The sequence below is a fragment of the Anolis sagrei genome, chromosome X (genome assembly GCF_037176765.1).
Source record: "Anolis sagrei isolate rAnoSag1 chromosome X, rAnoSag1.mat, whole genome shotgun sequence".
Taxonomy (NCBI): domain Eukaryota; kingdom Metazoa; phylum Chordata; class Lepidosauria; order Squamata; family Dactyloidae; genus Anolis; species Anolis sagrei.
The window spans coordinates 31,456,984-31,473,207 of record NC_090034.1 but is presented as its reverse complement, the minus strand read 5'-3'; the positions used below and the strand labels follow the sequence as shown (position 1 = coordinate 31,473,207).

General features: G+C 46.4%; 1 protein-coding gene across 3 annotated transcripts in view; it reads left to right on the top strand.

Annotated features, from left to right (window-relative positions):
- The window catches only part of KNTC1 (kinetochore associated 1), a 165,157-nt gene that overhangs the window by 140,368 nt on the left and 8,565 nt on the right, over nucleotides 1–16,224 (top strand). For all 3 annotated transcript variants that reach the window (XM_067473103.1, XM_060786016.2, XM_067473104.1), the window contains 8 exons: nucleotides 1,685–1,743; nucleotides 1,979–2,195; nucleotides 2,308–2,381; nucleotides 10,139–10,349; nucleotides 11,087–11,196; nucleotides 12,207–12,256; nucleotides 12,393–12,471; nucleotides 14,851–14,969. In XM_067473103.1, the coding sequence (XP_067329204.1) occupies nucleotides 1,685–1,743; nucleotides 1,979–2,195; nucleotides 2,308–2,381; nucleotides 10,139–10,349; nucleotides 11,087–11,196; nucleotides 12,207–12,256; nucleotides 12,393–12,471; nucleotides 14,851–14,969 (919 nt within the window). The remainder of the gene's footprint in view (nucleotides 1–1,684; nucleotides 1,744–1,978; nucleotides 2,196–2,307; nucleotides 2,382–10,138; nucleotides 10,350–11,086; nucleotides 11,197–12,206; nucleotides 12,257–12,392; nucleotides 12,472–14,850; nucleotides 14,970–16,224) is intronic.

Below are 16,224 nucleotides of genomic sequence, written 5' to 3'. Positions count from 1 at the left end.
GCAAATTCCACACCAATGGGGAGAGTCAGAAACACTGGAATGTCTGTGGTGGAGGAAACACATAAAACGTAGAATGGAATTGTCCCTGTATGGAAACCTTCATGTGGGTGGTGAGCAGTGTCGTATTTGTGGAGAACATTGGCAGGGCTCTTGGACATGTTCATGGCGCTCACTATAACCCGCAATGTCATTAGAGGGAGCGCCATTGGTGTCTTCTGAGTAGTGGAAGCCAGGCCCGTAGCGAGGGGGGGGGGTTAGGGGTTCAACCCCCCCCCCAAATGTTTCAGATTTTTTTTAAAAAACCTGGTTTACTCATGAATTTTAACTGGTTAACCAAATCCCCATGCTAAGTCTATGAGATGCAAAAAATCAAGAGTTCCTCCAGAACTGCAAGCACGATCTCAAGCAAATATTAGCAATTTATTCACACTGTCATTACTTGCAGCAATAGCCGATGTAGTTGTTCTGGTACAGCTGTACCAGGAGCTCCAACTTTATTTGTTTTGTATTAAATGTTTGCTTGCAGTCCTAGGTTTCAGGGACTCTGCAGATAGGTGGCTTCTTTGGTTGCAGTCATAGGCAAGTCACCTGTCCATCATTGTTAAGTTTTGGTCCCGCCCCTTGCTCAGGGCAATTGGGAAGGGAGGTGAACCATTTTTAGTTAGTCTCAACAAGGTAAGCTTATGTATAGAATGTGTGCAAGTTTCTCCTGTACAAAAGCGTCAACCCGGGGGAGAAAGGTCTTAAGAGTTTCCAAAGAATTTCCAGGAAAACAGCCCTAAAGACCAAAGAACTCCAGCTGGAGAACATCTACTGCCTTGCTGGTAGGTCCACTCGGCGTTCGAGATGCAGTTCGACCCGGTAGCGGAGCCCACATCAGTAAGGGTTAGATTACAGTCAGCCTGGGAGAAGTTAAAACGGGGATTTTCCTTTAAAGAAGAAGTTATTGAAGACAGTTGCCTGTCCTTCGTGGGCAAGATTAGGAATTCACCAGTTGCCTAAAAGCTTGGAATCATTTGTTTAACTTTACTGAAGACAAGAGAAGTTTGTGTTTGATTGTTCATTAATAAAAGACTTTGTTGTACTTCTCAAGCCATCTAAAGACTGTTTGTGGTGGAAACCTGTGAGAACTTCTCTTTAGGCCCCCTGGCTTCCCGCTGGGCAAAGGTTGCACATCCTGTTCTAAAGACAATTATTTACAGGCCCAGCGCGTGACAGAACAGTATTGAAGCAACCAAGTTGGGGGGGGGGGGGTGTTGAATGCTCTCATTAAGGAGGCCAGACTTGTTGGAGGTGGTTGACAAGGGCGGAGCTGCAGGCTATTCAAGGCTGCTCTGCCCCCTGCTGTGCTCTTTCCTTCAGCGTGAGCTAGGAGGCAGGTTTCAACCCCCCCTGCGAAATATTCAAGCCCCCCCCCCCCCCGAAAATTTCAACCCCTCCCGAATTTTTTTTCTGGCTACGGCCCTGGTGGAAGCTATAGCTGTTTGTGAAGGCAGGAGCTTGTCTGTGTAAGTGGACACCCCAGCCACACACACACACATTCATTTTATTATGTGTATATATTACTTGCACGGCCAGTTATTACAAACTCTGGGAGTCAAAATCCAACGGCATCTAGGAATTCGCAAGTAGCCCGTTTTCATACTCTTTCAATAATTCATTCTGGGCTTCTCTTTGATTATAGCTGCAGAGCTAAGTGAGGACTCATTCCCCAAACTACTTCTGATGTCCAAACTCATGAAGGTAAGGATGCACCAGCTTTTGATTCTGACTTAACTTTATCAGAACTTGATCTTTTGCTTGTCTTGAAATCTTATCAGAGTCCTAGTATTCTCCCACTCGGATGAAACCCTTGTTGGCATGGAGAGTCCTGAAAGAGGGAAGGGCTGAACAAAGAGCAGTTTGATCTCAGTCGTGCACAGAAGTTGAAGCAGCAGAAAGTCTTCATTGAGTCTGTTGCCTTTTTCTTTCTCCCAAGGTCTCTTTGAATACCCTCTACATGTTAGCAGCCAATCATTTGTTCCAACAAAAGCTGAAGCCCAAGATCTTGGACGCAACAAGGAGTGACTGTTGGATAGTGGTTGACAAGGAAACTGCTAAAATGATGCAGACCATTACGTCGTATTTGCACTTTATAACAAACCCCAAATGGGCCACAGGGATTGCCTACAAAATGGCCGAAGAACTTCCTCCAGGTATGAAGTTCATCAGAGATTATTCTCTCCTTTAAATCTGTTTTAATCTGGGTCTAAGAAATTGGTTGTCTGTGTCATGCTGTTGGCCATGCCTTTTCTTCTCTGTTTCCAGGGCCTATGAAAGTCCAGGCCTGGGAGTACTGCATCAGTTTGTCTGGACAATGGCTGACATCCACGACGCTAACGGTATGGACTCTTGCATCACTGTTCTCTGCAAAGGTTATGATAAAGTTTTAAATGACATGGGATTTTCCATTCCAGTGGATCCAAAAAACAGAATCTGGGTGTGGGGTTATGAAGATGAAGGGGTATTTATTTATTTATTTCAAACAATTGTACCCCGTCCTTCTCAACCCCCAAGGGGGGACTCAGGGCGGCTTACAATGGCAACAATTCAGTGCCAACACATACAAAAAAACACAATACAACATGACATAACAGAGTAGGTAACAGCGTTAGGTTAGGGTAGAACGACAAATAAGCAGGTTGAATGATAAAGAATTATTCAGAAATTCATTAGGGACAGAGAATAGATATACTTCCTTCTTGCTTATTTGTATGGGAGAGGTCAAGCATGACAGTGAGGCTGTCATTGCTATAGAAATAAAATAGCTTAGGTATCCGGAGATTCTCGGGTCCGATCTTCTGCAATGATAAATATTAAAAGTATCCTTTAAATATTGGGTTGTTTGGAGACCCAAATAACCAATTTGGCCTAGGGATCGAGAGAGAGCAAATGGTCTCCTGACATGGTAAAACTGAGTACCCAGCAAGATGGAGTGGATGAGGGATTAGAGGACATCCAACCCCAAATTGGGAAACAAGTCGTCCAGGAATACCTGGCCGCTCTAAATGAGTTCAAGTCCCCAGGGCCAGATCAACTACACCCAAGAGTACTGAAGGAACTAGCGGAAGTCATTTCGGAACCATTGACAATCATCTTTGAGAGTTCTTGGAGAACGGGAGAAGTTCCAGCAGATTGGAGGAGGGCCAATGTGGTCCCAATCTTCAAGAAGGGAAAAAAGGATGACCCAAACAATTACTGTCCGGTCAGCCTCACGTCGAAACCAGGCAAGATTCTGGAAAAGATTGTTAAGGAAGTGGTCTGCAAACACTTAGAAACAAATGCGGTCATCGCTAGTAGTCAACATGGATTTATCAAAAACAAGTCATGCCAGAATAATCTGATCTCTTTTTTCGATAGAGTTACAAGCTGGGTAGATGTGGGGAATGCCGTGGATGTAGCGTACCTGGATTTTAGTAAGGCCTTCGACAAGGTCCCCCATGACATTCTGGCAAACAAACTAGTCCAATGTGGGCTAGGCAAAACTACAGTGAGGTGGATCTGTAATTGGTTAAATGGACGAACCCAGAGGGTGCTCACCAATGCTTCCTCTTCATCCTGGAAAGAAGTGACAAGTGGAGTGCCACAGGGTTCTGTCCTGGGCCTGGTCCTGTTCAACATCATCATCATCATTTAATTACTTATTAATCGCCCTCCATCCGAGAATGCTGTAGGCGATTTACAGCTAAATTGTAAAAGATAAAATACACACATACAAAAATTAAAAATTAACAAGGATCGAATGCTCTAGTAAAAAGCCAGGTCTTAAGTGTTTGAGTAAAAGGTCCTAAGTCACGCATGGCTCTCATGTAGGGCAGCAAGAAATTCCACAAGGCAGGGGCAGAAATAGAAAAAGCCCTGCGTCTGGTCCTTTCCAAGTGCACTTCTCTAGGACCCGGTATATAGAGTAAGTTTGGTTGGGCTGGTCGTTGCAACCTCTGACGACGGGAGAAGGAGAGGCGGTCCCTAAGGTACGACGGACCCTGGCCGTAAAGAATTTTAAAGGTCAGAACTAGCATCTTATACAGGCCATGGTACTCAGTTGGAAGCCAATGTAAATGTTGCAGCACTGGTGTTATATGGCATTTCATGGGTGTTCTTGTGAGTAACCTGGCTGCCACGTTCTGAACGATACGAAGCTTTCGGGTCGTAGACATCGGAAGGCCAACATACAGGGCGTTGCAATAGTCCAGCCTAGACGTGACCGTGGCATGGATGACAGTTGCCAGAGCCTCGTCAGATAGATAGGGTGCCAGTTGCCTCGCTTGTCGTAGATGGAAAAAGATCTGTTTGCTGGCAGCAGCGACCTGAGCTTCCATTGTCAGCTGCGAATCCAGGACGACACCTAAACTCTTAACAGTGGTCGATGGAGATAGGGCGGCACCATCGAAGGTGGGGACTGATGAGTCAGACCTGCCGGGCAGCCATGCCAGAGAATCTCAGTCTTCGCTGGGTTCACCTTCAGTCTGCTAGCACGTAGCCGGTTCGACAGAGCTTCCAGACATAGGGTGAAATTGTCTGGTATTGACGTTGCTCCAGGCTCCAGGCGCAGAAGGAGGTTCCATGAGTCTTCTAGAGCGGGCAAGGATTGGTTTGACGGTTTGGGAAGGAGGGGATGGAGTCTCAATCCTGGCCTTCAGGGCAGCGTGGTCAGACCAGGGGACATCAATTACCGCCGATTAAGATGTCCGTACTCCAATATAGAAAATCAGGTCTAAAGTATGACCCGCCCGATGAGTGGGGCGAGTCTTGATTAATGAGAGCCCCAAAGTTTCCAAGGTTAGTACTAGGTCCTTAGTTACTGATGAGGATGATGGAGCCTGGGCATGTACATTGAAGTCACCCAGGACAATAAGTCTGGGGAACCTCAGGGCCCAGTCCGCAACAAGATCTAATAGCTTAAGCAGACTCTCACCCGGCAACCCCGGGGCACGGTAAACTACAAGAATGGCTAAGGATTCCCTACTGGCCAAGACCGCACCGAGACATTCGATGCCAGCTATCTTCGGAGTTGGAACAATTTTGATGGTAAAATAATCACGGAGGAGTAATGCAACCCCTCCACCCCGTTCCGCACTCCAAGGCTGTTGAAATATCTGGAAACCTGGAGGTGTCAGTTCATGTGAGGGGATGTTATCTCCCTCACGGATCCAGGTCTCTGTAATGCAAACCAGGTCCACTGCTTGGTCAAGAATGAAGTCGTAGAGGGTAGCAGTTTTGTTAACAACAGACCTAGCATTGATTAGTAGCAGGGACGGGGGAGGACAAAGATAGCACCTTCTCGGCCGTATGTCTGGGGATGGAACGCAGGTTGGCAGGGGAGCGAGTTTACAAATGACTCAACCTTGCTCTGGCGCTTGACCTAGGACCGCTGCCATTTGACCCTTTACTAATGATGACTGGAATCCCCCACCCAGATTTACATTCCACATTACAGCCTGCTAAGTGTCCAGTGTTCGTCCCGCTAACTGAAAAAGGGACGGAATACGGTTGAACAAAGGAAGTTCTTGAGTGGGATTTCCTGAACAGGCTGGGGCAGGCGTAAAGACCAAGTCATATTTATTAATGACTTAGATGAAGGGTTAGAAGGCATGATCATCAAGTTTGCAGACGACACCAAATTGGGAGGGATTGCCAATACTCCAGAGGACAGGAGCAGGATTCAAAACGAACTTGACAGATTAGAGATGGTCCAAAACTAACAAAATGAAGTTCAACAGTGACAAATGCAAGATACTCCACTTTGGCAGGAAAAACGAAATGCAAAGGTACAGAATGGGGGACAATGCCTGGCTCGAGAGCAGTATGTGTGAAAAAGATCTTGGAGTCCTCGTGGACAACAAGTTAAACATGAGCCAACAATGTGATGTGGTGGCAAAAAAAGCCAATGGGATTTTGGCCTGCATCAATAGGAGCATAGTGTCTAGATGTAGGGAAGTAATGCTACCCATCTATTCCGCTTTGGTTAGACCACACCTGGAATATTGTGTCCAATTCTGGGCACAACAATTCAAGAGAGATATTGACAAGCTGAAATGTGTCCAGAGGAGGGCGACTAAAATGATCAAGGGTCTGGAGAACAAGCCGTATGAGGAGCGGCTTAAGGAGCTGGGCATGTTTAGCCTGAAGAAGAGAAGGCTGAGAGGAGATATGATAGCCATGTATAAATATGTGAGAGGAAGCCACAGGGAGGAGGGAGCAAGCTTGTTTTCTGCTTCCCTGGAGACTAGGACGTGAAACAATGGCTTCAAACTACAAGAAAGGAGATTCCATATGAACATGAGGAAGAACTTCCTGACTGTGAGAGCCGTTCAGCAGTGGAACTCTCTGCCCCGGAGTGTGGTGGAGGCTCCTTTTTTGGAAGCTTTTAAACAGATGCTGGATGGCCATCTGTCAGGGGTGATTTGAATGCAATATTCCTGCTTCTTGGCAGGGGGTTGGACTGGATGGCCCATGAGGTCTCTTCCAACTCTTTGATTCTATGATTCTATGGTCTCTCTGAAAATCAGCTATCATTCAGGATCTAATTCTGGATGAGCTTGCAGATCTGGCGTGCATAATGGAGACCTGGTTGGATGGGGCTTAATCTCTCCCAGCTCTGCCCACCAGGATACTCCATGCAGCACCAGCCAAGATCCAGAGGGCGCGGAGGCGAGGTAGCAGTGGTCTATAGGGATTCCATCTCCCTGACCAGGTGCCTCATCCAGCAGTCTATCACATTTGAGTGTGTCCACCTGAGAGTCGGTGACCGGGACAGAATAGGGATTCTGCTAGTCTACCGACCACTCTGCTGCACTAAAGTCTTCCTGCCAGAGCTAGCTGGGGTGGAGTCCCAACAGTTCATAGTGCCTGGGGGACTTCCACCCTGCTGGGAGCGGCTCAGGACTTCATGGCAACCATGGGGCTGTCCCAACTAGTATCTGGTCCTACCCACAGAGCTGGGCACACACTACACTTGATTTTCTGCCAGGGATGGGAGGAGGGTGGCAGTGTGGAGGAGCTGACCGTTGCTCTCTTGCCATGGACCGACCATCACCTGATCTGGTTTAGGCTTACTGCCCCTCAACCTCTGCAGGGGCGGAGGACCAACTAGAACGGTCTGCCCCAGGAGACATATGGATCTGGATGGATTCCTGATGGCTCTTGGTGAATTTTCCGCCACCTCGGTAGGTCATCCTGTTGATGCTCTGGTCACTCTGAAACAGGGAGATGACTAGGGCAATAGACATGGTTGCACTGGAATGTCCCTTCTTGAACAGCAGAGCTAAACCAGCTCCTTGCTTCAGCAAGGAGCTGGCAGCAATTAAGTGTGTGAAGAGGAAACTAGAGCACATGTGGTGTTCAGGGTGCAACGAGTCAGACGAAACACGGCTGTGTGCCTATCTAAGGGGGTAAGCTGCAGCAATAGAAGCCGCAAAAAATGTCTCTTTGTAGGCAAGATTGTGTCTGCAAGGAATTGTCCAGCGAAGCTGTTTCGAGTGGTCAGTTTGTGAAGCTGGAGGATGTGGACAAGATACTTGGAAAAGCGAGGCCAATCACATGCATCCTGGACCCCTGCCCATCCTGACTGGTAAAGGAAGCCAGAGGGGGTTTAGCAGAGTGGCTGAAGGTGGTGGTTAATGCCTCCTTACAGGAAGGCAAGATTCCAGCCAGCTGAAAAGAAACTGTTATAAAACTGCTGTTGAAAAAGCCATCACTGAACCCCACCCAATTGAACAACTTTTGGCCAGTTTCCAATCTTCCCTTGTTGGGCAAAGTCATGGAACATGTGGTGGCCGCGCAACTCCAAGTGTTCTTGCAGTAAACTGATTATCTGGAACTGGTGCAGTCTGGCTTTAGGCTGGACCATGAAACTGAAACAGCCTTGGCTGCCTTAGTGAATGATCTACACAGGCAACTGGACAGGGGGAGTGTGTCCCTGTTGCTTCTCTTGAACCTCTCAGCGGCCTTTGATACCATAGACCACAGTATCCTTCTGCGATGCCTCTCAGGCATGGGACTCGGAGGTACTATTATGCAGCAGCTCTGGTCCTTCCTGGAGGGTCGTTCCCAGAAGGTGTTGTTGGAGGACATCTGCTTGGCCCCGCAGCCTTTGTTCAATACTATCCCCCATGCTGTTCAAAATCTACATGAAGCCGCTGAGAGAGATCATCCGGAGTTTTGGAGTTCTATGTCATCTCTATGCAGATGATGTCCACCTCTACCACTCCTTTCCACCTGCTGCTAAGGAGGCGGTTCAGGTCCTGAAGCGGTGGTTGGCAGCTGTGATGGTCTGGATGAGGGCGAACAAATTGAAATTGAATCCAAACAAGACAGAGGTTACTCCTGGTCAGTCGGAAGGCAAAACAGGATATAGGGTTACAGCCAATGTTGGGTGGGGAGCATTCGCATGGTGGTCCATGCTCTTGTTAGATTTTGAATAGACTACTGCAACGTGCTCTACGTGGGGTTGCCTTTGAAGACTGTTTGGAAGTTTCAAGTGGTCCAATGGGCGGCAGCCAGATTGCTCACCAGAGCAGGCTACAGGGAGCATGCAACCTTTCTGTTACGCCAGCTCCACTGGCTGCCAGTCTGCTACCAAGCATAACTCAAAGTGTTGGCTTTAGCCTATAAAACCCTAAACGGTTCTGGCTCAGCTTACGTATCTCCCCATGAAACATCCTGGGCGCTAATATCTACCGGGGGGGGGGGGCTGCTCTCGGTCCCACCTCCTTTGCAGGTACAGTTGGTGGGGACAACAGACAGGGCCTTCTCAGTGGTGGCCCCTCGGCTGTGGAACTCCCACCCAAGTGACATCAGATTAGCCCCCTCCTTCCTGACCTTTAGGAAAAAACTGAAAACTTGGATGTAGGACTAAGCGTTTTGATAAAAGATTAGTGCAGTGTTTCTCAACCTGGGTATCGGGACCCCTGGGGAGGGTTGTGAGGGGGTGTCAGAGGGGTTGCCAAAGAACATCAGAAAACACAGAATTTTCTATTGGTCATGGGGGTTCTGTGTGGGAAGTTTGGCCCAATTCTATCATTGGTGGGACTTAGAATGTTCTTTGATTGTAGGTGAACTATAAATCCCAGCAACTACAACTCCCAAATGTGAAGTCTGTTTCCCCCAAACTCCACAAGTGTTCACATGTGGGCATATTGAGTATTTGTGCCAAATTTGGTCCAGTGGCTGAAAACGCATCCTGCATATCAGATATTTACATCACAATTCATAAAAGTAGCAAAATTACAGTTATGAAGTAGCAACAACAGTAATTTTATGGTTGGGGGTCACCACAACATGAGGAACTGTATTAAGGGGATGCAGCATTAGGAAGGTTGAAAAACACTGGAATAGTGCAATATGTGAACATGGAATGGTTCAATGATAACTGGAACGGCCTGAACTACAATATGGGATTATGTCATTTAAATAATTTTAATGTTGATATGTTTTTAGCAGCTGTTTTAATGTATATATTTTTTATTTGCTGCATATGTATTGTATGAAATGTATGGCATCTAATTGTGCCTCTATGTCCATTGCTCTACGTGATTGAGAAGGACGGGATATAAATATGGCAATCAAATAAATAAATCTAATGCTTACCTTTGTTGGATATATTAGGGTGGGCATTAGATTTGTTTCATACGCTCATCTTTGTGCATAGCCAAAGTCAAAGGGGAAGCTACTTCAGGAGCTCCTAGAGCACTTATTTGAGAGATGTCACCTCTAATTTCATGGCCATGGCTCCGTGTTATACAAGCTTGGGATTTGTAGTTTGGTGAGGCATCAACATTCTTTGGCAAGGAAGGTTCAAAACCTTGAATATTCTCTGGAATCCTATGAGCATTAAGTGCGAGTGAGAAACTCGCTTTTGCATATAGCTTTTACTGGCAAACCAGTCCTGTTGGTTGGTTGTTCTCATTTCCATTTGCTTCTGGACCACAGCCTTTTTGGTGCTACTGTGTATTTGTGGTATTTTTACAATGTTTATGTGTTTTCATCATTCTACAACTGGCCATGAGGAGAGGAGGGCAAGAAATAACATTATTATTATTATTATTATTATTATTATTATTATTATTATTAAATATCTCCTCTCTGTTTTCTGATCCAGGATGAATTGCGTGAGAAGGTTGAAGAATCTCTGAAGAAGCTGCAAGCGCACCACCAGCAGTCGGCCACAGAGGCTGTACTTATGATCCACAAGCTGAACTCGGAAGAGCACCGGAAACTCCTGGGGACACCGGGCAAGCTCATTGTGTTGCTGTATCAGCACAGCAGCATTCTTGAAAGCTTTCAGGATCCAATGGGCAGGGACTACCCAGGTTAGCTCACCGGTCTCCTTAGCACTGGGCTTGCCTGGTGTGCAAGGGCCCCTGGTGTTGGAACTCAACCCCATCCTGCATGTTTATAGTCCTCATCAAGGAAATAAGGTAGATGAGTGAGTTGGATGGGGAAAGTCCTTCCCTCATTGCCCTCTGAGTCTGCCTCCCTCTTCCTGTTTGTTAGACTGATACTTCTCAGGGACATACCTCTTTTTATTCAAAATACCTGAGCACATGGCAAGCCCCTGAGTCCTCCATTTTGTTCTTTTCGTGTGAGCATGGAGAGAGACAAGATGTCTCCAACTAGATAGTTACATAGCTAGGCCCTTACTTTCCTGTATAGAAATCCAGTTCTTTCAACAAAACTGTTTGTAACTTTTAAGGCTTGACTTTGCTTCTGTAATTGCTGGTGCTCATTCGCTCTACTGCTGCACTCAAGATTCTTCCAATCTGTTTAAACTGCTGCTGGCTATTGTTGCTGAGTTACATTTTGATATGCCTTTTTCCTTTCTGAAATTACTCAACACCTGGGAGGGCCCAAGGACTCATTTTCAAACCAAATCATGGAGGGTGGTGGTGGGGCGGCGGAGGCAAGTCCTTCTTCCAGAAACACAATTCCCCATGTTTTGGCAAGAGTTCAGAGGCAGGGAGGTATCTCCGGGGCCTGCAAATCTACAGGGGGGAGATGGAAAGATGTTCTCCGATTTCTTAAAGGTCCCATCTCTGTTTCTGTATAGATATCCATGCTGCAGCTACAGAAATAGCCAAAATCAATGACCTGGATATAACAAAAATATGGAATGTGCTGCTAGAGAAGTGGCTGTGTCCAAGTGAGCTCCCAACAGATGTAAGTATGCCCTTCCAAGAGGGATATTGTTTTGTCTAGTGGTAACAACTGGTAGCTACTGATAAATTTGTCCGACCGCATTGCTGTCTGGCCCTCCCGAGGTAATTGGACTACATCTCCTAGCATTCCTCACTATGGTCTGTGCTGTCTAGGGGTGATGGGAATTGCACTCCAACACTTTATACCGGGCCACATTTTGCCAACCCTGAAGTACTTGAATAGGTCATCCTTCTCTTTAGCTCTGTGATCCTTTGATTTTTAAACTAGCTTAGATACCCGGCGATGCCTGGGTTAGACAATGTGTATGGCTATTATTATAAGTAGTCATTGTTTGGTTTTGGATTTAATGAATGGTTCCATTAGAAATACACATGGCTCCCCAGATGCAGGATACACATAGGTCTTTGGATGTGGGTGGACTGTAACCCCCATCATCCTAGGTTACCGCTCCCCCCCAAGCCTGTCAGCATTTAAAGTTGGGTCATGATGGGTATGTGTGCCATGTCTGGTCCAGATCCACCATTGGTGGGAGTCACAGTGCTCTCTGGATGCCAAGTGAACTACATCTCCCATTGTTCTGGGTCGACCCCCCCCCCCCCCAAGCCCCACTGGTATTTAAAGTTGGTTGTGGTGGGTCTGTCTACCAAGATTGATCCAAATCAATTGTCAATTGGTTTCAGAGTACTTTTCAATTGTGAGCACCATCTTGGAATATACATACAAACATAGACAGATCGTTAGATAGATAGATGCATACATACAAAATATTTTCTCTTTTATTATATCTATCTATCTAATATCTGAATATATATATATACTGGTAATATAATATACATAATATAATGTAATAATATGTAATATGTAGATATAGTAGATGGACAGATATAATATAGATAGATACAGAAAAATAGATAAAAGTGCGTTTGTCTGGCCTGTCCCTCTGTGGCCTCATCCCAGCACCCTCCTTTAAAACTTCCCATTTCCTTTTTTTTCTTTTTTCTTTAATAAAGAAAACGTCAGGGGCCTTTGAAAATGTCCAAGAAGATGAAGATTTGAAGAGGTAAGGTTTGCAGTTTCAGCACATGGCTATTCTTGTTTGTTTGCACAGCATTGTCTCCATTGTTGCCAAATCTGGTTACAGATCATGGGCCCACAAGGAAGGGCCAGCACTTGCATCAAAGCTTGTGTTTTCACAGGGTCATATATCTCCTTCAAGCGCACCCAGAAGACAGCCGCTTAAGGATCCTTTACAGTTGGGCCGTGTCGGAAATATCAGTAAGTGTCTGTATCCATTCACAGTGGCTTCGCCTTGTTTACAGAATGCAGACAGAACAGGATGCCAATGAGTTTCTGCCTTCTTCACTCAAGGCATAATACTAATAGCTTCAAGGAGGCAGTAGCAAGACCTTTATCCAAGAAACCAGCACTGGATCCCACTTAATTGAGCGACTTTAGGCCAATATAAAATCTCTCCTTCCTGGTTCTAGAGAAGATAGTGATCTCTCAGCTCCAAAATTTCTTGGATGAAATCAATTATCTGGATCCATTTCAATCTGGTTTCAGGCCTGGCTAAGGAACTGAGATGGCATTGGTCACCTTGGTGGTTGATCTACGAAGAGAGCTAGACGGGGGGAGTGTGTCTTTGCTGGTTCTTCTGGAGCTCTCAGCGGCTTTCAATACCCTCAACCATGGTATCCTTCGGGGCTGTTTCTCTGGGATGGGGCTTCGGGGCACTGTTCTGCAGTGACTGTAGTCCTTCCTGGAGAACCAGTCCCAGATGGTTGTGCTGGGGGACTTCTGTTCGGCTCCCTGGCCGGTGGCCTGTGGGGTCCCTCAGGGTTTGGTTTTGTCCCCCATGCTTTTAAATATCTATATAAAACCGGGAGAGATCACCCGGAGCTTTGGAGTTTGGTGTCAGATTTATGCATATTACACCCAACTTTATTACTTCTTTCCACCAAAAGCCAAGGATGCTGTCCTGCCCCTGAACTGGTGCCTGTCATCAGTAATGGACTGGATGAGGGCTAACAAGTTGAAATTAAATCCAGACAAGACAGAGGTACTCCTGGTCAGTTGGAATGCGGATCAGGGTGTGGGATTACAGCATGTGCTGGACGGGGTCGCACTCCCCCTAAAGACACAGGTTTGTAATCTTGGGGTGATCCTGGATTCATCGCTGACCCTGGAACCTCATGTGTCAGTGGTGGCCAGGAGTGCCTTTGCACTATTTAAACTTGTACACCAGCTGTGCATGTGCCTTGAGATGCCAGACCTAGCCATGGTTGTCCACATTTCAGTTACATCCCGCTTGGACTACTTCAACTATCTCTACGTAGGGCTGCCCTTGAGGATAGTTCGGAAGCTTCAACTAGTGTAGAGATCGGCAGCCAGATTGCTAACTGGAGCACCGTACAGGGAGTGGACAACTCCCATGTTATGGCAGCTCCACTGGCTGCCGGTCTGTTTCTGGGCTAAATACAAAGTAGTGGTCATTACCTATAAAGCCCTAAAAGGTTCGGGCCCAGACTATTTGACAAATCACATTCCCTTGTATAGACCTGCTCGAACACTGTGATCAACGGAGGGGGCCCTGTTCTCAGTCCCACCCCATCTCAAGCATGGTTGGTGGGAATGAGAGAGAGGGCCTTCTACGTGGTCACCCCATCCCTCTGGAACTCCCTTTCTAAAGAAATTAGAATGGCCCCATCACTACTTTCTTTTTAAAAAAACAACTGAAAACGCATTTGTGTGAACTAGCTTACAGAGAGGAAGGAAAGTAGACTACCACCAATTCTATTTTAATAATTTTAAACAAATTTTATTATTTAAATAATTTAAACAAATAATTTTAAGTTATGGTGACCTATATTTTGATATGTAAACTATGTAATTTTATCTTTTATGATATATTTTATATTATATGTTTTATATGGTATTTTAGATTGATCTACGTTTAATGGTCTGTAAATTGTCTATTATGTTTTGTACTAATATTGAATGTTTGCCATTTTTTTACGTTGGAAGCCACCCTGTGTCCCCTTGGGGAGAGAGAGCGGGTTAAAAATGAATTATTGTTGTTGTTGTTGTTATTATTATTATTATTATTATTATTTCTCTCTGAAGAGTGTGCCAGACAATCTGGGGCTAGGATCAGCAATCTGAAGCAAGGTTTCATTGGCTGACACAAAATATTGGGAAGATTGCTGTGAACAGAAGTTTAGATAATCCCAACCAAAGCAGATGATAGAACCAGAAACCAGGTTTTAGAGGCATTGTGGTTTGAATCAATCAGAAATTGGAGAGTGACTTTCTCAAACCTGCTGGTGGTTCTGAACCCTCTTCAAGAGCCACAACATTGCCTTTTTGGTCCTAGTGGGCACATCTGTCTAATGCAGAATGCTAACTGGCACTGTAGGATCACTCAGAAATAACCAAACAAGGGATTCTGGGACTTGCAGTCTAAAGAAGGGGTTTTCTCTAGGTTGGTTGGCCCTTGTTTCAATGAGCAACTGCCTTTGAAAGAGCAGCGCCTCTAAGAAGATGCCAAGGGCTGCCCCTGTTAAATGTTACCAGGAACAGTGGGGGGAAATGAAGCCATCTTGAATTTGTTTCTTTTGAAATAATACAAGTTTCTCTCTCTTCCTCTTCTTTCAGCCTATTGGGTTAAATCAGCTGAGCTTTGCTCACCGGAGCCAGGCCCTCAAGTGCCTGCTCTGCATTGCTGACCCTCCTGCAGTGGAATCGCTCTTCAAACAACCCATTGAGAACGTGAAGTAAGCAGGCCCCTAAGACATAAGTCTTTCCCAGATGGCCCAAATGTATTGGGAGGTCGCACTCCCAATACATTTGGACGTATCCAAATGGAGTATTTTCCAACAATTACCCGCAGTAGCTGCCATGTTTTCTTCCCACCTTCAAGTCCTTTTCAATTTGGAGACCTCTCGGAGGAGCAGGTTCCCTTTTCTTTTCTTTCTTGAACAAGTCAGATGGTGCTGTAGTTTTCACTATGAATTGGTTTTTAATCAGTTTGAAGGATTTCAACTAGTGGTTCCCAAACTTTAAGAGACCATGGACCACTGAGGCAAAAGCAGATACATCGTGGCATATTGAGATTAACCAACCCCTCTCCCTACCACCTGCACACAAAGGGCACTCTCTCCCGTTGGGCCAGCCAAAGGGCGAGATTGCCCATGTGCTTCCTTCCTTTCCCTTCCCTCCTCACAAGGAGCCAATGGTGAAGCTTCTCCTGTCCCTTTGCTTTCAGTGACCTGTGAATTCGGCTGTCTCCTCCTCCTTGCAGTCCAGCCTGCGAACAGGGCTTCCTACCTTGCGTCAAAAGCAGGAAAGGAATGAAGAGTCTGACACCACCATTCCTGCTTTCTTCCTTTGCCCAGCGTTGGACCCTTCCTTCCTTACCTGCTGATCAGGAGGTTGCTGCCAGAGCCCTGTTTGCAATCTCCTCCTTGCAGCCCATCTCCCTGCTGCCTAGGCCTGAAACTGAGGCTCTGGCAGCAGCAGCTTCAAGTCCAGACAAGGAAGGAAGGATCCAATATAGCCATTCTTGCCTCTTCCCTTTGGCCAATGTTGGAGCCTTTTTTCCTTGCAGGCTCAGGTGGCAGGGGGTGGAGTTGCAACGAGGAGACTGCAAATGGGACTCTGGCAGCAGCCTCCTCAAGAGCAGGTAAGGGAGGAAGGGTCCAGCACTGGGCAAAGGGAGGGGGTGAGAAGGGAGGCATTGGATCCTTCCTTCTTTGCCCGGGCTTGAGGAAGCTGCTGCTACCCGATCCTCATTTGAAAACCCAGGCGACAGGAGGGGGTGGCTAGGTTGAAAGAAGGGGACTGTGAGTGGGCTAACAGGAGTCATTTCTTTATTTTGGACGAAGGAGAAGAGGAAGGCCAACAGGAGTAGAAGGGTCTGTGTGGGGGTGGGGGGTGGGGTTATGCCTGCAGGGCCCCTTCCTCAACAGCCATGCTGTGTCTACTCACGTTTTCTGTGCAAGATGCCCACAGACCACTTTTCTGTTTCTT